Genomic DNA, 23,153 nt, shown 5'->3' on the forward strand with positions numbered 1-23,153 from the left:
CAAAATTAATGTATAAATCCTCTGCATGGAGCAAGACATTCTTCTGTATCTACACCTCTGTACCTTCACATCAGTGCCATCCGTAGGCATGAATTCCTCATAAATGTAAGAGCCAGTTTTGCGTACGCTGCTTTCAGGGGAATAGACACTGCTGCGACTACCAATCTGAAATAAAAGGAAAGAACCTGTCTGCAAATAGAGGCCAAGTAACGGAGACAAGAAAAACGTCACAAAATGACAGAAAAGCTATAACAGAAATACAACCCCACAGAAATACCCAACTTAGATGGAACAAATGTGTGGGAGTGTTAGAATCACAGGAGCAGGAAAGAGCACAAAGAGACCAAAATACAACAAACTTTGCAATTAAAGGAAAACTGTGAAATAATCTCAGTGCAAGAAGGCTAGAAGCAAGACCATTTAAAAAAAGACCAAAATGCTGCATAGCTCACAAGAAAATGCTTGCAAAGAACTGCAAGGAGGGAAAACTGAACCACAGCCTGCAAATTACATGCACGATATAACAGTCAGTATACACTATTATTAAGGTTAAGGGCAGCAACTGCTACTATAGCAAGCAAGGATTCCAAAATATTCATCAGTGCACATACACAATGCAAACACACACAAGCCAGTATAAATATTCCCTAACAACCGAGGAAACCAGCACATGCAAGAGCATATCATTCCGAAACACAGCCATCTGGCTGAAGGGCAACCCGAACCATGAAATAATACACAAACCAAGAGTCAAAGATGTCACAGCAACCCAATGCATCAAAATAGTCATGAGCCACTTTACACCAACATATACAATCAAAGCAAATGACGCGAGTAAATGCGAGCATGCAACACTGAAATGCATACACACATATAACAATGACATACACATATCATTAACACATAATCACCAGAGCATGGTATCTAAAGGAAGCTTTTCATGTTAAAAACTTATCTCCAAGACATCATATTCGTTGGCCCTTTAAAAGGTACAGCAGCCTACACAGGCTCCAGTTTTCTCCACACCAGGACCAATAGAGTTACTAGAAGTGTATTTTACAATAACCAGACACCAACACAACCAACAGGAATACAGCAGAATTCACGGTTACAGACATTTACTCCCTCCCAATAGACAAAGCCATCAATGAAAGAAAACATAACTTGCAGGTCTTGCAAGCCCAGCTAACAGAGGCAACAGAATAACTGTTGCAAATACTAATCAAGAACAAAGAAATGCAGATATGTTAAAAGACAGACAATATTGTTTTTTCAGCTAAAAGACAAGAAGAATGGCCAAGGTTATACTGTAATATATTGCACCTCACATAAAAGCAAGATAGAGAAACAAGGACCTTCAGTTTATGTTGTATCATTTTCCATATAAAACTACTGCATATGAAATTGTTTTCTACAGAGAAGAATCTGAAGAGAGTTCAAGGTGAACGATCAAAATAAACTGTATAAAGTTTAAGCATCTAATAAACAAAGGTAAAGAAAGAATGTAAAGGTAAACACAGACTTAAAATCCACACACACCCACATAAAATCAAGATGCTTAGCGGCAGAGGCAGGAAAAGAGACAAAGATCAAGAAAGTCATGAAAATGCTTTGTGAAAGAATGCCACAAGAATAATGTGTGCTTCTTTCCTGCACTTGCTCTGATGAAAGAAATCTGGGTGATTTTCAATACTTAACATGGTAATGAAGAGCAAATTACTTGGTTAGGAAGGGTGATGGACTTCTTACTGCAGTGTCACCCTTACAGTAAGGTATGCTAAAATTCACACATGCCAAAAACCTAATGCTCCTACACTGAAATTTTATAGGACAGATAATCAACATGCAAAACTATAAAAATGTAAAACTAGAATGTAAGAAATATAAAACTAATAAAATCAAATGGATGAAAATATAGCAAATTAAACAAAACAAAATGTAAGAAACAACCACTGCAACCACGCAACAACCCCAATTTTACATCAACATACCCTTAATTTAATCCAATCTAATTTGAGAAACCATCAAGATAACAGTCCCAAAAGAGGATGCATAAAGAAAGCAAACCAGAATTTTGCTGAAGAATGCAGCAGCCTGAGGATCCATTCAAAGATCAGTGCTAGGACTCTGAAACCAGTGCAGCCATACACAACCCATGCCCAAAAATAAAGGATTGTCCTGAGGATGCATGCAGCTTAAAGGACTAGATTCTATATAGCACGCCTAAAAAAAAAAAAATCGGTGCCAAAACGAAATACGCCTAGGCGTATTCTATAAAGTACGCCTAAATTTAGGCATACTCTATAGAATAAGCCTACATTTCCTCACGGTTCATAGAATACACCAAGCACCCGTGCACGCAACTAAATTTAGTTGTGGGCAGTTACACCAGGTAAAAACTGGTGTAAATGTTGCGCGGACCGGGTGTATTCTATAACAACGCACGTACATTTTAGAAACACCCATGACCCACCCATTCCACATCCACGACCATGCCCCCTTTTCAACTATGCTTAGAATTTTTATGCATCACGTGATATTAATACGGTTAGACAGTTGTGCATGTAAATTCTAATTAATGCTAATTAGTGTAATTACTTGTTAATTGGCAATCAGTGCTGATTGGCTTGTTAACTAATTAAGTTGCATGCACAAATACAGAATACGACTGGATTTGCGTGTGTAATTTAAGTCGCGCTATACAGAATCCGGAGGAAAATGTGCAAAAGCCAGGCTCTAAAGAAGAAATCTGAAATGGATGAATCAAAATCCAACTTGGATAGAAGAGTCAAAAAAAGAGCGCAGTTTAGCACTGCAGTTAGAACAATTTCTTGCACAAAAGTTGCTTCTGTCAACAGACCAACTGCAGCTTGAACCTGGGCTGTCCTGAGGTGCTACTTTTCTCCCTTTTACCTTCCTGAAGAGCCGCTGACTGCCTCCACCAGCTGAGGTTGGATAGTAAATATATACATTGTGATCTTCTGCGCTGACCGGCTTTTCTACAAAGGGCTTTGGGAAGATCTCGCCATTCACCTCCACTTGATCCTCCCCCTCCACCAGGTTACACTCTGAGAAGGGAAGCATAGCAGTTGCAGTCAGCTCAGGGAAGCACAGAGCACACAGAGGAGGGAGACCATATCTAGCAGGTTCAACGCAAGCAGTACAGAGGTATAACAGCAGACAAGTCAACAATGGGAAAAGCTACTTTTAATCATATTCCATACAGATGTATAACTCAGAAATGGCTTCCAACACATGACACTTTTCCTCTTCCACAGCTCAACAATTCATGTAGCAGTACTCTACATTGTACTTACCTTCGGGTTTGTCAGGATCTCGATTCAGAACAGCATAACGTGGTAGGTCAATTCCTTCCTGCTGTAAGATCCGATACACCTCCCTCCTGCAAAAAGGACCCAGGGCAATATGAATTATACACTCTATGCAACCACAAGCTAGGTGGCCTAGGGTTAGAGAAGTGGACTGAGACCCAGGGAAGCCAGGGTTCAAATCCTGTTTCTCCAACTGATGCGCCATATAACCTTGGACAAGTTACAAATTTGTAGCGGAGGTTCTTCATTGCCTCCAGGGGCGTAGCTAGGTGGGGCCACAGGAGCCTGGGCCCCCGCAAACTTCATCCTGGCCCCTGGTTTGGCTAGTGGAGGTCCCCCAACCCCCCCCCCCCCCCCCAGCTAAAGCCTTCTTCAGCGCCGGTCTCCAGCACAGCCGCATTCTGCCCTACTCTTTCTTCTTATTGACGTCCTCCTGTGCACTCTCCTTTACGTGAAACTGAGCATGCTTCAGCTGGTAGGGATTAGGACCCCCCGCCAGCAAAGGTATTTATTTTTGTGGGGAGAACGGCGAGGCGGTGGGGGGGGGGGGGCAGACTACTACTACTACTACTTGACATTTCTAAAGCACTACTAGGGTTACGCAGCGCTGTACAATTTAACATAGAAGGACAGTCCCTGCTCAAAGGAGCTTACAATCTAAAGGACAAATGTACAGTCAGTCAAATAGGGGCAGTCTAGATTTCCTGAAAGGTATAAAGGTTAGGTGCCGAAAGCAACATTGAAGAGGTGGGCTTTGAGCAAGGATTTGAAGATGGGTAGGGAGGGGGCTTGGCGTAAGGGCTCAGGAAGTTTATTCCAAGCATAGGGTGAGGCGAGGCAGAATGAGCGGAGCCTGGAGTTGGCGGTGGTGGAGAAGGGTACTGAGAGGAGGGATTTGTCCTGTGAGCGGAGGTTACGGGCGGGAACGTAAGGGGAAATGAGGGTAGAGAGGTAATGAGGGGCTGCAGACTGAGTGCATTTGTAGGTAAGAAGGAGAAGCTTGAACTGTATGCGGTATCTGATTGGAAGCCAGTGAAGTGACCTGAGAAGAGGGGTGATATGAGTATATCGGTTCAGGCGGAATATAAGACGTGCAGCAGAGTTCTGAACAGATTGAAGGGGGGATAGATGGCTAAGTGGGAGGCCAGTAAGGAGTAGGTTGCAGTAGTCAAGGCGAGAGGTAATGAGAGCGTGGACGAGAGTACGGGTGGTGTGCTCAGAGAGGAAAGGGCGAATTTTGCTGATGTTAAAGAGAAAGAAGAGACAAGTCTTGGCTATCTGCTGGATATGCGCAGAGAAGGAGAGGGAGGAGTCGAAGATGACTCCGCGGTTGCGGACAGATGAAACGGGGAGGATGAGGGTGCCATCAACTGAGATAGAGAGTGGAGGAAAAGGAGAAGTGGGTTTTGGTGGAAAGACGATAAGCTCGGTCTTGGACATGTTCAGTTTCAGGTGGCGGTTGGACATCCATGCAGCAATGTCGGATAAGTAGGCCGATACCTTGGCCTGGGTCTCCGCGGTGATGTCTGGTGTGGAGAGATATAGCTGGGTGTCATCAGCATAAAGATGATACTGGAAACCATGAGATGAGATCAGTGAGCCCAGGGAAGAGGTGTAGATTGAAAAAAGAAGGGGTCCAAGGACAGATCCCTGGGGAACTCCAACAGAGAGAGGGATGGGGGTGGAGGAAGATCCATGAGAGTGTACTCTGAAGGTGCGGTGGGAGAGATAGGAGGAGAACCAGGAGAGGACAGAACCCTGGAACCCAAATGAGGACAGTGTGGCAAGAAGTAAATCATGATTGACAGTATCAAAAACAGCGGATAGATCAAGGAGGATGAGGATGGAGTAGTGGCCTCTGGATTTGGCAAGGAACAGGTCATTACAGACTTTAGAGAGTGCCGTTTTTGTCGAGTGTAGAGGGCGAAAACCGGATTGAAGCGGATCGAGACTAAAATGTTCCCCCTAACCTCGGTCTCTGGCCCCCTCCCACCGCGAGGTCTGATTGCCTCAGATACAAATTCAGGGCAAGATTTACTAAAGTACACTAATGCTGTTAACACATTATTAATAAACAGTTCCTACTGCATATTTGGGGCCTGTGGTAAATAATGCAAGATAGCACATATTAAATAATGGGAAGGACTGTTTTATACAGAACTAGAATTCAGATATCCAGTTCAGATGTCCAGTAGTATATTACAAAAGGTTCTGCCGAATGCGGGGCGCTTTTTTAAACTATCTATAAGGACATGCAGGAGTGAATGTGTATTTGCCAGAATGCTCAGCAACTGCAGCCATTTTACAAACACATGGAAAAAATGAGAAACACAAACAGGTAGCTTTCACTCAAAAGGGTCAGCATTTCTACGTAGAAGTGGCAATTTCACTATTTCTACCATAGCTCTCTCACTTTACTTAACTGGAAGAGTAAGTGCTGCAAATTAAGTAAAGAGGCCACGATTTTTATTTTTCTTCATTTTGGAGGCAGAAATAAATAACGGAGGATTAAAGAGAATTACTCCTTAGGAGCCTTTTTACTAAACCACATTAAACACTCACCCCCCACCCCCCCCCCCCCCCAGATTCTATATAGTGAGATTTAGTTGCCCACGCAAATCTGATCATGTTCCAGATTTGCACATGCAACTTAATTAGCTTAAGACAAGCGCTTATAATTGCCAATTAAGCAATTGATACCAACTGGTATTAATTAGAATTTATGCACACAACTCTCTAATCATATTCTGTAAAGTAATATGCGTAAATTCTAAGGCGCCTAGTTGAAAAAGGGGCATGGCCATGGGCGTGGAACGGGCAGGTCATGGGCATTTCTAAAAACTATGCGAGTTGTTATAGAATACACTCTTTCTGTGCCTAATTTAGGCATACGCATTTACACCATTGGCATAGCTGCCCACGAATAAATTTAGTTTGTGGACAGGCGCTAAGCACATTCTATAAACTACGCAGTTTATAGAATACGCCTATTTTGTAGGCATGATACATAGAATCTAGCACTTAAGGGTCCTCTTACTAGAATGTGCTAATGAGTAGCGTGAACTAAATGTCAACAGCCCACTGTATACCTATGGGCTTCTTAGCATTTAACACACATATAGTAACATAGTAGATGACGGCAGAAAAAGACCTGCACGGTCCATCCAGTCTGCCCAACAAGATAAACTCACATGTGCCATTTTTTGTGTATACCTTACCTTGATTTGTACCTGTCTTTTTCAGGGCACAGACCATATAAGTCTGCCCAGCACTATCCCCGCCCCCCAACCACCGGCTCTGGCACGGACCGTAAAAGTCTGCCCAGCACTACTAATTCATTATCTGGCTAATGCTAAAAAGGAGACAGTAAGTGCTCTCGTGTTAACTACAGCCAAGTACCATGCGCTCACTGGGACTAACTCAAGACCAGAATTAGAAAATGCTAGCTCCACTCCCACAGGTTGCCGTGAACCAGTTGCAGCTACCGTGTGGTATAGTCCCATGTTAAGCCACAGTTAACTACAAATTTTTTTACTGTGGTTTAGTATAAGGTTCCTTAAACTCTTGTGTAAATCTCTGGCTGAAGTGAATACTTTTTAAAAATTTGAGCTGGTGTAAAACCTAAAGAAACTGTTTTCCCATATACGTGTTATTCCCTTTGTAAAATGCAGAATACAACTCTAGATGGTTGTCCTTGCCAGAGCATATCCAAACTAAACCCCTTGAAATCTTTGTTTGGTGTAGATCTCCATGTACAAATAGAGGCTTTCTGAAATTGCCAGAATTGGAGGAGATATTCCTAAACAGTTAGTAAAGTGATGTGGTAGCCTTGTTAGTCCACTTTTAAAGGTAATAAATGGAAATAAAACAAAACATAGAAAAAAATGATACTTTTTTTATTGGACTAACTTGATACATTTTTTGATTAGCTTTCGAAGGTAACCCTTCTTCTTCAGATCAGAAATAACAAAATGTTGACAGTCTCACAGGAAGAGGGTGGGTGGGTTACATGAGACAGGGAGGTGTCACCCTCTTATCAACCATCCACAATTTAAAAGTAGATATGTTTCAGTTTTTGTTATGTGACTTATAGTTACTTCCTCTGGACGAAGATTCATTGAAACTCAGCTGACATCAGGAATGAGATGATTGTGTAGCAGCTTGAGTAGAGGACTGTAGGGGTATGTCCCTGTGGTTCCCTTGCTGGTCTTGACCTATACAAGCCTATGACATCTTGTTACTAGAAGATGGCTGCTGCAAACCTCTGACCTGCACATCTCTGTGTCAGAGTCAGCTTCAGTTTGTGGAAAATCACTGACAGGCTTGCTGAAGCCATGGACACTCTGTGCTCCAATTATTCCCCTTCTATCTCTGAGATGATGAGAAGGGAGGCAGGCATGGCACCAGAAGTTACCATTTCCAAGGTCACTAAGAAAAAAACAAGAACTCTTCTTGCCCATGCACAGGATGATACAAGAGGATAATTGGTATCACCTGACCGAGAGGCGCTGGAAGAGCGGGAAGAGTTGGGGAGTTAGTGAGTCGGAATCCTTGGAAGAAGGTGGAGGTGGAAAGAAGACCAGTGACCTAAGAAGGTCCACCAACTGATGAACTGTGTATCTGGAAGAGTACCGTGTGATTCAGCTACCTACAAGGTGTGACCTGTGCCTTTGCTGACTGCTGCAGAGTGCCTGTCGTGGCTCTGACGAAGACTCGCTGATCTCTCAGCTTGAGTCTGGGAAGTAACCTGTGCTACTCCTGAGAGGCGTCCCCGGAGGTTGCCTGGCGAGAGACACAGTGATCTATCTCCTATTAGTCTGGGTTAGCGAGTGGTGATTACCTGAGCATAAGGCTGGTGTTAGTCATAACCTTGGTCGGGAAAGAAGCTGCTAAGTACCATACTACCTCGTAACATAGTTATTGCATTCTAATCAGTTGTGCAAGTTTACCTAGCAACCAGTAAGAAATGTGTGTAGTGTGAGAATATAGTTGTAAGAATTACTGCCAATATTTTTGTTCAGCCAAAGCTTTGCCAAATTTCTATTTTGTTTATCTTTTTTTTATATTATTCATAATAAAGCTAACATATATATCAGCCTGATTTCTCAGCTCTCTCTATGACCGAAATAGTGGCATGTAGGGCCATAGCCAAGGTTTTCCTCCTTCCCCTAGACAGAGAACAGAATATTTTGCTTGCGGATAGTTCTGTTGGGAAACCTTGTTTCAGGTAATTTATTATCTGGGAAATCCGCCTACAGGACTAATAGGATAGGACGCATGAATTTTCATTATTTTTGATACCACATTTTTGTTTTTTCATGGTTTATTGATATTTATTATTCCTATTCATCACAGAAACCTGGATACACGACCTTAAAGACCCTATCATCTTAGAATTATGCCCACCAGGGTACAAAATTACCCATTGGACAAGAAATGGTAAAAGAGGAGGAGGAATAGCCATAATTTACAAATCTGAATTCACAAAACACAGCTGAATCCATACTGCCACAACTCGAAATTGCCTCAATAAGAATCAATAACCCTAAACTGCAGAAACAACTTAACGCACTTATACTTTATAGACCACCAGGCAACTGGCAAGACTCCCAAACACACTTCATGGACTTTATCTCGAACACCTGTATCTCTTCCTCAAACCTCATCATAATAGGAGACATCAACCTACACCTTGAAGATATCACCATAACAAGCACCCAAGAATGCAAAGAGTTCCTACAACTATGGGATGTCCAAGAACCAAATTCGCAACCTACTCACACCAAAGGACACACATTAGATATCATCACACACAAATTTGATCACAATTTAAACCTTATATTAACAGATACTAAATGGACACCTGTACTGTGGTCAGACCATTATAAAGCACATATTACCCTCCTATGGAGAATGAATGACACAACTAACACAAAAACACGAAAAACTTACACCACGAGAGGAAAAATAGATCCGGTAAATTTCTGGCAACAGATCTACCACGACGGTTGGACAATAAAGGCAGACACAATCCAATTCCTCTCAGAATGGGATAACAGATGCAAATCAATACTAGACAACTTTGCCCCAATCCAAACCAGAACTTCGCACAGAAAGAACTCAATTCCATGGTTCAATGACGAACTGAAAAAAGTCAAAACACAAGTTAGGAAATTAGAACATGCGTGGAACAAAAAGAAAGACGATCCCACACTCAACGCTTGGAAACAACTCCGAAGGAAATATAATTATACCATAAGACAATCCAAAAGACTATACTACAAAACTGAAATTGGACCAAATTATAAAGACATACACAAACTCTACCAAATCATGAATAAACTGTTAGATACCACACCAGTCACGAATAACAGCAACGACACACCAAGAACTGATGACCTTGCAAGGTACTTCAAGGAGAAAATCATACAACTGCGACTCAAAATATCTGTTAGCCCCATTGAATACACTACACTCCTAGACTGCCTAGACCCAGACCCCGGAGTATACCCAGCAGACAGGATTTGGACTGAATTCGAAATACTATCAGAAGATCTCATCTCACAAACGCTTAAAAGATTCGCCAAATCTCACTGCAAATTAGATATATGCCCAAATAATCTTATGAAATCGGCCCCTCAACAATTCATAACAGATCTAATGAACCACGTGAACTATATGCTACAAAACGGACTCTTCCCGAGGGAGAAAGGAAACATTTTACTCACCCCCATACCTAAAGATGCAAAGAAAAATGCCAATGAATTAACTAACTATAGATCAGTAGCATCCATTCCCTTAATTACCAAAATAACAGAAGGAATGGTGACCAAACAGCTCACAGAGTATCTATACAAGTTCTCAATACTACACGACTCCCAGTCAGGATTTCGCTCTAATCACAGTACTGAAACCGTACTAGTTACGCTTATGACCAAATTCAAACAAATGATAGCAACTGGCAAAAACACACTACTTCTACAATTCGACTTGTCAAGCGCCTTTGACATGGTTGATCATGGAATATTATTACACATCCTCGAATACTTCGGCGTCGGAAGCAGAGTTCTCAATTGGTTCAAGGGGTTCCTAACTACACGCTCATATCAAGTGACGGCAAATTCGACTACATCAGCCACATGGATACCTGAATGCGGAGTTCCACAGGGATCCCCCCTCTCACCGACCATATTCAACCTAATGATGACACCCTTGGCCAAACTACTATCGAACCAAAACCTCAACCCATACATATTACGCTGATGATGTAACGATCTTCATACCATTCAAACAAGACCTAAGTGAAATCTCCAACGAAATCAACCAAAGTCTACATATCATGCATTCCTGAGCAGATGCATTTCAGTTGAAACTTAATGCAGAAAAAACCCAATGCCTGGTACTCACCTCGCAACACAACATGGACAAATTTACCACCATCAGCACACCAAAATTAAATCTACCAATCTCGGACTCTCTAAAAATTCTAGGAGTCACCATTGATTGGCACCTAACACTTGAGAATCATACGAAAAACATAACCAAAAAGATGTTTCACTCAATGTGGAAATTAAAAAGAGTAAGACCATTTTTTCCAAGGACCATCTTCCGCAATTTGGTACAATCACTGGTACTCAGTCATCTGGACTACTGCAACTCACTCTACGCCGGCTGTAAAGAACAAATACTCAAAAATCTCCAAACAGCCCAGAACACGGCAGCCAGACTAATAATCGGAATGCCAAAATACGAAAGTGCGACACCCCTACGAGAGAAACTACACTAGCTCCCACTCAAAGAACGAATCACGTTCAAAGTATGTACCCTAGTTCATAAAATTATCCATGGAGCTGCCCCAGCCTACATGTCAGACCTAATAGACCTGCCACCCAGGAACGCAAAAAAATCTTCTCGAACATTCCTTAATCTTCATTTTCCCAACTGCAAAGGTCTGAAATACAAATTAATGCATGCCTCTACCTTCTCCTATATGAGCACGCAACTCTGGAACATGCTACCACGCAATTTGAAAGCGACCAATGAACTGGCCAATTTCTGTAAATTATTAAAGACTCATCTCTTTGAAAAGATATACCACAAAGATCAAAACATGTAACAACCTCCAAATATACCCAGAAATGTCGTAACGCGTCTAATGTCTTATAATGTCTTCTGCTATACCACTATCTTGTATTCCTAATGTTTGTAAATGTCTTCTGCAATACCACTATCTTATATTCATGACCATGTAACCCAAAATCCTTCTGTAAAACCAAATGTATATCCTCTTCTTATTTCCAGTATCCATGATGTATTGTAAGCCACATTGAGAATGCAAAGAGGTGGGAAAACGTAGGATACAAATGCAATAAATAAATAAAACGCTTTTGGGGGGATTACACTCTGGACTGGGTTCGGATCCAACCTCGTGACTTTGGCACTCATTACAACATTTGAAGAGTTTGCAGATAAGTACTTACTTTTAGTGGTTCGCTGTGAGGCTTTTTTCTGTTCACAGAAGATAGTGTTATTGTTATTAACAGATACTTTATGGCAATTATTTACTATTTCAGTAAAGTGTTGCCTTACTATGGGTCTAGCATTTGTTCTGGACATTATACTTTGAGATATGGTCATATTTTTATTTATTTATTGCATTTGTATCCCACATTTTCCCACCTTTTTGCGGGTTCAGTGTGGCTTACAATATGAGTTAAATGTTGGAAATACAATTTGTTACAGATTGGTTATGGATTACATTTTGCAGAGTTATGCGAAACAGTTGAAGTGTCGTTAAGGAATGTAACAATGGAGCACAAACATTGAAACATTGAAACTACAGCACCTCCAATTAGTATAAGTATCTGCTAATATTGTGATCTGCTTGCTCTGTTTCTAACTTGTTTATTGATATCTGTTAATCTGAGTACTAGATTTAAAAACTGCTAGAAAGTATCTCTTTATTTTTCCTTAAAGTGTGCTGAGCCCTCCCCCTCCCTCACCTGGTTTTTTGTAGACAATTTGTAAAGCTTAGGTGTGGCTAAAGCCTCTGTTGAGAGAGCTGCAGGCAACCACAAGGTCTCTTTCTTGACTTCTGCTTGAAGGAAGCTCACAGATAAGATTTGTTCTGGCATTATTTCTGGTTATCCCTATCTTAGAGCTGTGGCTTTGGGCATTTCTTAACCTTGTCTTCCCCTAATCCCAACCAGCTGTGTAGATAAGTGGCTTAATACAGTTCTAGAGATAGGTTTTACAGCATACACATTCCACAGGTTTTAAGTTTAAGGGGACTTAACTGAAGACATCCGCAAGATAGCTAGGAAAGGGGAAGTACTACTGATAGGTGACTTCAATATGCCGGATGTTGATTGGGGTGTCCCAGCTGCAGGGTCGTCTAGAAGCAAAGATCTTAGATTCCCTACAGGAAGAATTGTTCCAGCAGTGGGTAACGGTACAGACGCGGGATGGAACTGTTCTGGACCTGGTGCTAACGAATGGGGAGTACGTTTCTAACGTCAAGGTGGTGGACCATTTGGCATCTAGTGATCATCGTATGGTATGGTTCAATATTAAAACAGAAGAGAGGGCTCACTCGAGATTGAAGGTCCTGGATTTCAAAGGAACTAACTTTGACGAGATGGGGGAATTTCTCAAGGAACAGTTAGCAGGATGGGAACAGCTGAAGGATGTAGAGCAGCAATGGACAAGACTGAAAGGAGCTATATTAAAGGCAACTAACCTTTATGTTAGAAAATTACATAAAAGCAAGAGGAAAAGAAGGCCTCTCTGGTACTCGAATGTAGTAGCTGAAAAGATAGGGGAAGAGGCTAGCCTGTGCACATTATGAGACAACTCAGATAGATGAAGACAGGAGAGAATACCTAAATAAGCGAAGAGAAGCTGGAAAAGCTATCAGGAAAGCGAAGCCGCAGATGGAGGAAAAGACAGCTAATACTATAAAATTGAGGGACAAGACCTTTTTCAGATATGTAAGTGACAAGAGGAAGTGCCATAATAGCATTGTGAGGCTCAAAGCTGAGGGAGAGAAATATGTGGAAGATGCTAAGGATAAAGCTAAACTGCTTAACGATTATTTTAGCTCTGTGTTCATGAATGAAAGACCGGGGGGTAGGGTTGCAGAAAACAAAGGCTAACGGAGATGGATGTATGGTAGACCCAGACCCATTTAAGGAGGACTGTGTTCGTGAGGAGCTTCCCAAAATAAAAGTAGACAGAGCGATGGGGCCTGATGGGATACACCCGAGGGTGCTAAAGGAACTCTGAGAAGTTCTGTCGGCTCCGCTGACGGACCTCTTCAATGCTTCCTTAGAAACTGGAGTGGTCCCGGCGGATGTGGTTCCTTTGCACAAGACTGGAAGTGAGGAGGAGGTTGGGAATTACAGACCTGTCAGTCTGACCTCGGTGGTGAGTAAGCTAATGGAAACACTGCTAAAGAGGAGGATTGTGACATTTCTTGAACTACATGGAATGCGGGACCCGAGGCAGCATGGCTTCACTAGTGGCAGGTCGTGTCAGATGAATCTGACTGTCTTCTTCGACTGGGTGACCAAACAGTTGGATGTGGGAGGGGCGCTTGATGTGGTATACTTGGATTTCAGCAAAGCCTTTGACACAGTTCCGCACAGGTGACTGATAAATAAATTGAGTGCCCTCGGTGTGGGACCTAGAGTAACTGATTGGGTAAAAATTTGGTTGAATGGTAGGAGACAGAGGGTGGTGGTACATGGAGCTTGCTCTGAAGAAAAGGATGTCGTCAGTTGAGTACCGCAGGGATCGGTCCTAGGGCTGGCTCTTTTTAACGTCTTTGTGAGCGATATTGTGGAAGGGCTATCTGATAAGGTTTGTCTCTTTGCGGATGATACTAAACTCTGCAACAGGGTGGACACCCTGGAGGGTGTGAATGACATGAGGAAGGACCTAGCAAAGCTAGAGGAATGGACTGATATTTGGCAACTAAGGTATAATCCCAAAAAATGCAGGGTCATGCACTTGGGTCGCAAAAATCCAAGGGAACAGTACAGTATAAGAGGGTGTAGTGCTTCAGTGTGCGAAGGAAGAGCGGGGCTTGGGGGTGATTGTGTCTGACGACCTTAAAGCTTTCAAACAGGTAGAAAAAAGCGACAGTCAAAGCCAGAAGGATGCTTGGGTACATAAAGAGGCATGACCAGCAGGAAAAAGGATGTGCTAGTGCCATTGTATAAGTCTCTGGTGAGGTCTCATTTGGAGTAGTGTGTGCAGTTCTGGAGACCGCACCTACAAAAAGATATAAACAGGATGGAGTCGGTCCAGAGGGCGGCTACGAAATTAGTAAGCGGTCTTGAATGCAAAAATTATAGGGACAGGCTTATGAACTTCATGTATACGCTGGAAGAGAGGAGGGAGAGAGGAGACATGATAGAAACTTTTAAATATCTCAAGGGCATTTATGTACAGGAAGAGAGCCTTTTTCAAATGAAGGAGAGCTCAGGAATGAAGGGGCATATGACAAAGTTAAGAGGGAATAGGCTTAGGAGTAACCTAACGAAGAAGTATTTCACAGAAAGGGTGGTGGCGGTATGGAATGGCCTCCCGGTGGAGGTGGTAGAGTCGAGGACTGTTCCAGAATTTTAAAAGGCATGGGATAAGCATGTGGGATCACTTAGGAACAGGAAGAATTAGGGGTTACAGAGGATGGGCAGACTGGATGGGTCATATGGCCTTTATCTGCCGTCATGTTTCTATGTAAACACCTGATGCATGTACCCTTGTTACTTACCATACAGCTTGTGTAGTTAAGTCTTTCTGCAGTTAAACACTTATGGGACTAAACAGAATGTCCCCTTATATTTGAGAACGCCAAAGTGCGATAATGGTTCTCTACTCAGCCAGGCACGTTTATTATGACTGACGTGTGAATTGAGTACTTTTCAAAATTATATATATTTTTATATTTATCAACATATACTTTAAATTTATTTAATGGAAAAAGTGTTATGTAAAACACATTTTCTATACCTTATGATTAAGCATAGTTCCATATAAGCCACATTGAAACAACACTAATTGGAAAATGTGGGATTGAAATGCTGTAAATAAACTAATTAAAATAAAAAATGTCCAAACTGTGAATGGGGCAAAACAGGGAGCATGGATATCATTGTGACAGCATAACAGCATCCATGTTATAACATGGCCACACAGACATCCATGAGGAAGAGCAGCCTAATGGCTAGAGCAGTGGGCTGAAAACCAGGGGACCTCAGTTCAAATCCCACTGCAGCAAATTGTGTTCTTAGACAAGCCACTTACGAATCCTTTTACTAAGCTCCGTTAGGCGCAGTGCTAACTACCTGCTAAAATAGTTTTCAGATTTTTGGGGGGAGGGGGCATGTCAGGGGTGGAGAGTGGGCATTCCTGCACCAACCAGTTAGCCTATTTACATTACCATTCACTAACTGGTTAATGTATAAATAACGCTGGAGCCCTTATCACCTATAAAATGGAGGGCAGTAAGTGCTCACAAGGATATTTACAAAAATGATTGCACACTAATGGCAATATTAGCACATGCAAAAAACACAGAAAAAAAAGCCATTTTTACGGCCATGGTAAAAATGGCCTTAGCATGTGGGAAAGACCCATGTGTGGGCCACTTTTTACCACAGCTTAGTAAAAGGACCCTTTAGTCCTCTATTGTTTCAGATACAAACTTGGACTGTAAGCCCTCCAGGGACAGAAAAATACCTACTGTATCTGAATGTACACCGCTTTGAAGGCTTGCAGTTGGTGTAAAAAAAGAACAATTAAAATAAAAAAAGTTTTAGTACCATGAATATCCCAGTATCCCTTGCCAGTTTCACATTCAGTGGTGACAGCAACCACTGGGGGGATTAAGGAGAGTACATTTCTGTAATTTGAACATGCTGGGTACCAGGTCTAGACCACCTTGGGTGAATCTCTTCATAAAAGAAGGAAATAAATCCCAATAAATACGAAAATACAACCGTCCATCTTTTTGGACATAGACGTCCCCTCCCCTTCTGTTCATCCTATTTTGGCCACTTCTTAGTCTCACACATAACACACCTGGACCACACCTCTTTGCCATAAGGACATACAGAAGTTTTAGACGTCCATATTCCGACTTTATAAAATCAGGATTTGGACATTTATGCAATATGGAAGTCTAAATTCTAGTTTCTGGACACCTAAAACATGACTAGACCTATAAAATAAGGGCCATTAGGTCATGCAAAGCAGAATTTGGTACCAGCATCTGTACAATTTGGGTTCTAATGCTTTTGAAACAGAAGCCAAAGGAAGATTCACTGAGTTTTAAATTATAAAAGTTGAATTATAATTTAGGCCAGAAAACAAATTATATATACAACCTTCAAATTAATAATTATATTTATTTGTTACATTTGTACCCCACATTTTCCCACCTATTTGCAGGCTCAATGTGGCTTACATAGTACCGTGAGGCGTTAGCCACCTCCGGTGATGAAACAAATACAGAGTGATGGTATTGTCAATGAGATGAATGTGTTACAGACATTAGGAAATCGTAGAGAAGAGGAGTTGTATAGTGTTCATTACAAGTTTTGGTTTCTTTGTGTTGCTGGGTTCAGGCATTTAAGTTGGGTCAGTAGGGTATGCCTTTTTGAACAGGTTGGTCTTTAGTGATTTCCGTAAGTTGAGTTGGTCGTACGTTGTTTTTTACGGTTTTTGGTAGTGCATTCCAGAGCTGCGTGCTTATATAGGAGAAGTTGGATCTATAAATTGATTTGTACTTGAGTCCTTTGCAGCTAGGGTGGTGAAGATTTAGGTATGTTCGTGATCTAGTTGAGTTTCTGGTTGGCAGGTCTATGAGGTCAATCATATATCCCGGGGCATCACCATAGATAATTTTGTGGACCAGGGTGCAGATTTTGAAAGTAATACGTTCTTTGATTGGGAGCCAATGTAGTTTTTCTTGAAGGGGTTTGGCGCTTTCGAATCGTGATTTTCCAAATATAAGCCTGGCTGCCGTGTTTTGAGCGGTCTATAGCTTCTTTATGAGTTGTTCTTTGCATCCCGTATAAATTCTGTTGTAGTAGTTGGCATAGCTTAGAAGCATTGATTGTATCAGGTTGCAGAATGTTGCCCTCGGGAAGAATGGTTTCACGCGTTTAAGTTTCCACATAGAGTGGAACATTTTCTTGATTGTAGAGTTGACTTGGCTCTCGAGTGTAAGGTTCCTGTCGATTGTGACACCAAGGATTTTCAGGTTATCTGAAATAGGGAGGGCGTAATCTGGGGTGATTAAGTTTGTGGGTATGTTCGTATTGTACTGGGATGAGAGGATGAGGCAGTGTGTTTTCTCTGTATCGAGTTTTAGTTGGAATGCATTTGCCCATGAGTTCATGGTATGCAAGCCGAAGTTGATTTCGTTGGAGATTTCTGTCAAATCATGTTTGAAAGGGATGTATATAGTAACGTCGTCCGCGTAGATGAATGGGTTGAGGCCCTGTCATCATAGTAATTAGTTGGAAATTGACCTTAAAGGTAGACAATTTTATTTTACAATATAATAAGGTTTTAGCATTATAGTTTTAATAGAGGTTTATAATACCGTGATTGCTCTAATAATCTTTTGTAAATGAAAACTTTACCTCCAGTGCCCAGCTATCAATAACACAAAATGTGGGAAACTTCCCTTTAAAATGACAGTAAGATACTGCAGCAACTTTGGGGGGATCACAGCAGCTTTGGTGATTCTTTAGTATTGATTAATGTAGGGTGTTTTCTCATAGGATACAAACATGATGGCTGATAGCAGTAATGAGGGTTTAAAGGAAAAATAAGAACAAAGAAAGGCAATGGCAAGGAGATGAGAAAGTAGACTCCAACTTCACCGGGATGGAAAAAAGCTGCTGGCACTAACTTTTAAAAAGGAGATACAGCAGCTTTTAAACTAGAATGTGGGGGGGGGGGGGGGGGGGGGGGGGGGAAGTCTACATTCGCCCAGGAGCGCTCAATTCGGTGTAGAGTATCCTTGAAGAAAATTACTGAAACAGAACATTTAGGGAATCCCAGTAGAGAGGTTTCAACAGTGATTAAAGTAAGGCAGGTGTGATTAATGAAAGAGCAGGATAAAGGATGCACATTATCCCCTTCAATTTCTAAGCAGCTTATAGATCAAAGGAAAAAACACAATTTTAAGTGCCTGTATGCAAATGCTAGAAGTCTAAAAAATAAGATGGGAGAGTTAGAATATATAGCACTAAATGATGAGGTAGATATAATAGGCATCTCAGAGACTTGGTGGAAAGAAGACAATCATTGGGACACTGTGTTAACAGGGAACAAATTGTATCGCAATGATAGAGAGGATCAAATTGTTGTGCTATATGTTAAAGAGGGAATTGAGTCAAATAAAATAAACATTCCACATGAAACAGATAGCAGCGTGGAATCATTATGGATAGAAATTCCTTGTGTGAAGGGAAGGAGTATTCTTGTAGGGCTGTACTATCGTCCGCCAGAACAGAACGAACAGACGGATAAAGAAATGTTTACAGAGATTAGGAAAACTGGCAAATTGGGCAACACTTTAATAATGGGCGATTTCAATTACCTTTATATTGAAAGGAATCGGTAGAATACTATAACATATACCTACATTTCATTTCTACCATAAAACGTATTCTATATCTCTAGGGTTCTCATTTATTTCTTTAACAAGATATAGATAGATAGATAGATAGATAGATAGATAGATAGATAGATAGATAGATAGATAGATAGATAGATAGATAGATAGATAGATAGATAGATAGATAGATAGATAGATAGATAGATAGATAGATAGATAGATAGATAGTAATGTATGTATAAAGTGGAGAAAAAAAAAAAGACTTCAGTGAATATCAGAGTCACTCCTATTTATAAGGCAGACACCTTCAGAATAGGAGGCTCTTTTCAATCATAAGTCACAAAAAAACTCCACTTTAACTTTATCAATATCTATAAATGACAAAAACCTTCCATTGATATAGAATAAGCTGAATAAGACAAAATAAATGTTGCCCACGCTAATATATTGTACTTATCTTGGATCCTGCCGACACTTTATTTTCTCCATGTGCTGTGTCCGACATCTCTTTGTAAATTGCAAATCTTTAAAACCCAACAGGGGTTCCCTGTTTCTACTACTACTTCTACTACTATTTAGCATTTTTATAGCGCTACAAGCGTACACAGCGCTGCACAAACATAGAAGACAGTCCCTGCTCAAAGAGCTTACAATCTAATAGACAAAAATAAAGTAAGCAAATCAATTAATGTGTACAGGAAGGAGGAGAGGAGGGTATGTGGAGGTGAGTGGTTACGAGTCAAAAGCAATGTTAAAGAGGTGGGCTTCCCTGTTTCACCTTTGTAGGCTGCTTCAGGGGAAAATTGGTTAACACACCATCCAAGAATTTACCAGAGGAGTGTGGTAGCCGTGTTAGTCCACTCTTAAGGTTATCAATAGAAATCAAACAAAATAAAACATGGAAAGAAAATAAGATGTTTGTTTTGTTTGATTTCTTTTCCATGTTTTATTTTGTTTGATTTCTATTGATAACCTTAAGAATTTACCAAAAACTTATAGAGCAACTATCAAAAACAAAAAACTTCTCAGCTGGCGGAACAATACAAAATGGTGGAGGGATTGCTACAGATGCCCAGAATTTAAACCCCTAAGTTTCACACGCTCAAACCAGCGCCATGATGTATATCATACTGTGTCTTGTCACCAATCACAGGAACACTTTCCACTCTATCGCCACATTCATACCTTGAGGAATAAACGTATTTAATGTAAATATCCATCTTTGTTCACGTTGCCGAAGTATTCGTTGCACGTCTCCTCTACGTTCTGTTAATTTCAATTGTTCCAACACCATACATTTTAAATCTCCAAACACATGTTGTTTTTCAAGAAAAGGGGGAAACCAAAAGTTCATGCATTTTCCGTGCTTGAATACAGCAATCAAGATGTAGGAGGCAAACATCCAAAACAGACATGGAAATCACGAGGCAAACAGAGAAGAGGCACCAATTAAGGACCACAAACTCTATCACAACGCTGCTGCAATCAACTGTGGTAAACATTTCTGACAAAGTTCTTACACCTCAAGAGTTAAATGTGTTATCTAAAGGCTTGTCTTTTATTCCAACCAGTTTTCATGATCCCTTTCAGTTTTGAATGGATATTGAAAAATGTATTCGTAAATTACAATTAAAGTTATTTTTTTCTTCCGAGGGACATCAAATCATATATGATCATTCTATCATCAGAGAAGGTTCCACGTGGACTCCGTCAGGTCCTTTGGACTCAGTACTATCCAATTTTAGAAAGATGCTATTACGTGAAGTATATGGAAGAACATCTACCCTGGTGTAAACCTAATTTAACCAAATTAGAATGTGAAGCTTTACAACAATTAAACAGAGACTCCTCAGTCATAATTAGACTGGCAGATAAGGGGGGTGCCATTGTCATTCACAATACTTCAGATTATATGTCAGAGATTAATCGTCAGTTGTCTGATGAAATGGGTTACCTGCGGGTGGAGGAAGATCCTTCTGATAAAGTATGTCTGATGATAACTGAAATAACAACAAGGTAGCAAACTAGGCTTTCCTACTTAAACTATCATTGCATTAAAGTTCTGATATTTTAAACCTTGCCTAAAACACATAAAATAAAACTTGAAAACTAGATTAATTGAACACAGACACTGTATTCAAGCATGGAAAATGCATGAACCTTTGGTATCTCATTTTATTGAAAAACAACATGCATTTGGAGATTTAAAATGTATGGTGTTGGAACAACTGAAATTAACAGACCGTAGAGACGACGTGCGCTGAATACTTCGGCAACGTGAATAAAGATGGATATTTACATTTAACACGGTTATTCCTCAAGGTTTGAATGTGGCGATACGAGTGGAAAGCATTCCTGTGATTGGTGACAAGATACAGTATGATATACATCATGATGCTGGTTCGAGTTTGTGATGCTTAGAGGTTTAGATTCTGGGTGTCTACAGCAAGCCCTCCGCCATTTTGTATTGTGCCGTCAGCTAAGAAGCTTTTTGTTTTTGATAGTTGCTCTATAAGTTTTTGGTCAATTCTTGGATGGGGCAAAAGTTCACAGTTTGCTATTGAGACAGACATAGGGAGGCAGCTGTTTGCCCCGGGACAGGTAGAATGGAATGATGCTAATAATTGGGTTTCTGTCAGGTACTTGTGACCTCTCTTGGCCACTGTTTAGAAACTGGATACTGGACTGGCTACTCTTATATTCAGACAAAACAAAAGAGAGGAAAGCAGAAACAACAAGAAGGAGAGGCTTATGCTTACCTGTCCTGGATATAATATTGCATATTTAAGTCATTGATCAAAATTGGGTTCCGCAGCTTGGAGTATGTCACTGCCTTATCCAGAGGGAATCCTAAAAACGCAAAGACAATATAGCTTAACAGCACAAGAAAACAACCTGGCAGAGGGATCACAGTATAAAGAACATGACTGGAGATACATTTTTAAAACTCTGCAGGTAGGGGGCAAGTCCACAGGTATATTTTACCCATGGACTTTGTACCAGTTCTCAGAGGGAAAGAGTGAGCATATAATCCCTTTGAAAAATTTCACAGGAAAAAGTACCCTAAGAAATTTTAACCAGCTTGTTGGGGGTGGGGGGAAGGTATTTTTTCCAACAAAATACCGTGAATACTTTTCAAAACATAAAACTATGTGTGGTATTGTCTTTTCCAGCCTAACTCAAGCCTAACTCCATTAGGGGAAGAACACACACAGTTTTAAATATATACAGGGAGGCAATTTCCAGTTAGTTTTTACCTATACACTACTTTTGAAAACTGCTTTTTGTAGTCTCATTTGAATGACTCTCGATTTTACACTAGCCATTTCTCAGTCTATCAATATAAATCAATTCAAGTGGAGAACACCTGAAATGATAACACTTGCTTTCTCAGTATTAATTCCTTGGGACAAACCGGGTACAGCAAAGTACGGAAGTGTCTCACCTTTGTGTTTAAAAAAATGAGTTACTGCCGCTCTGACAGCTGCGCTTATTGTCACTGCACTCATGGTGTTCTCGAAATTGTTTGCTAGATTGATAGTTGATCTTATCAATATCGTGTCAGATCATAACACTATTTTGGTATTCTAATCATATCGCATTAGGAAGTACTCCAACAATAATAGGTTACTATTAAATGACCCCCAACGCAGGCATTCTGCTGAAACACAGGCCATGTCGGGTCCTCAATACATTTGCTTCCCTTACTCCTTCTTGTGGCGGACTATACTGTTTGTTGTTGTTTACTCCCTCTGTTTTACTATGTATTTATACAGTGACGTATTCAAGGAAATTTTTGAGATAAAATATTTAACACATGGTTAAAGACACTAGTGTGCAATGATTATACATTTCTGACTAGTCATGGCTTTAAATACTTTTTTGGGATCTTGCCAGGTATTTGTGACCTGGATTGGCACTGTTGGAAACAGGATGCTGGGCTTGATGGACCTTTGGTCTGTCCCAGTATGGCAATACTTATGTACTATAGTGGGGAATTTTAAAAAACTACCCATTTTGGTGCAAAATCCACAAGTACTCATTACCCAAGGATTTTACACCAAATTTCAAAGGACAATTACACATGTCCATTCACTGTGCAACTTCCTAGAGGCTTCCGCACTGACTATTTTGTGTGGGTAAGCTATAACTTGGTGCTTGACAAATTTTATATGGCCACAACC

The 23,153-nt window shown here is 40.8% G+C and overlaps 1 protein-coding gene across 1 annotated transcript in view; it reads right to left on the reverse strand.

Moving 5' to 3' along the window:
- The window catches only part of PPIP5K1 (diphosphoinositol pentakisphosphate kinase 1), a 283,513-nt gene that overhangs the window by 182,743 nt on the left and 77,617 nt on the right, over positions 1-23,153 (reverse strand). The window contains 4 exon segments of the mRNA XM_030189638.1: positions 64-165; positions 2,914-3,068; positions 3,318-3,403; positions 21,729-21,819. Coding sequence (XP_030045498.1) covers positions 64-165; positions 2,914-3,068; positions 3,318-3,403; positions 21,729-21,819 — 434 coding nt within the window.

Source organism: Microcaecilia unicolor, chromosome 1 (assembly GCF_901765095.1).
Source record: "Microcaecilia unicolor chromosome 1, aMicUni1.1, whole genome shotgun sequence".
Classification (NCBI taxonomy): Eukaryota; Metazoa; Chordata; class Amphibia; order Gymnophiona; family Siphonopidae; genus Microcaecilia; species Microcaecilia unicolor.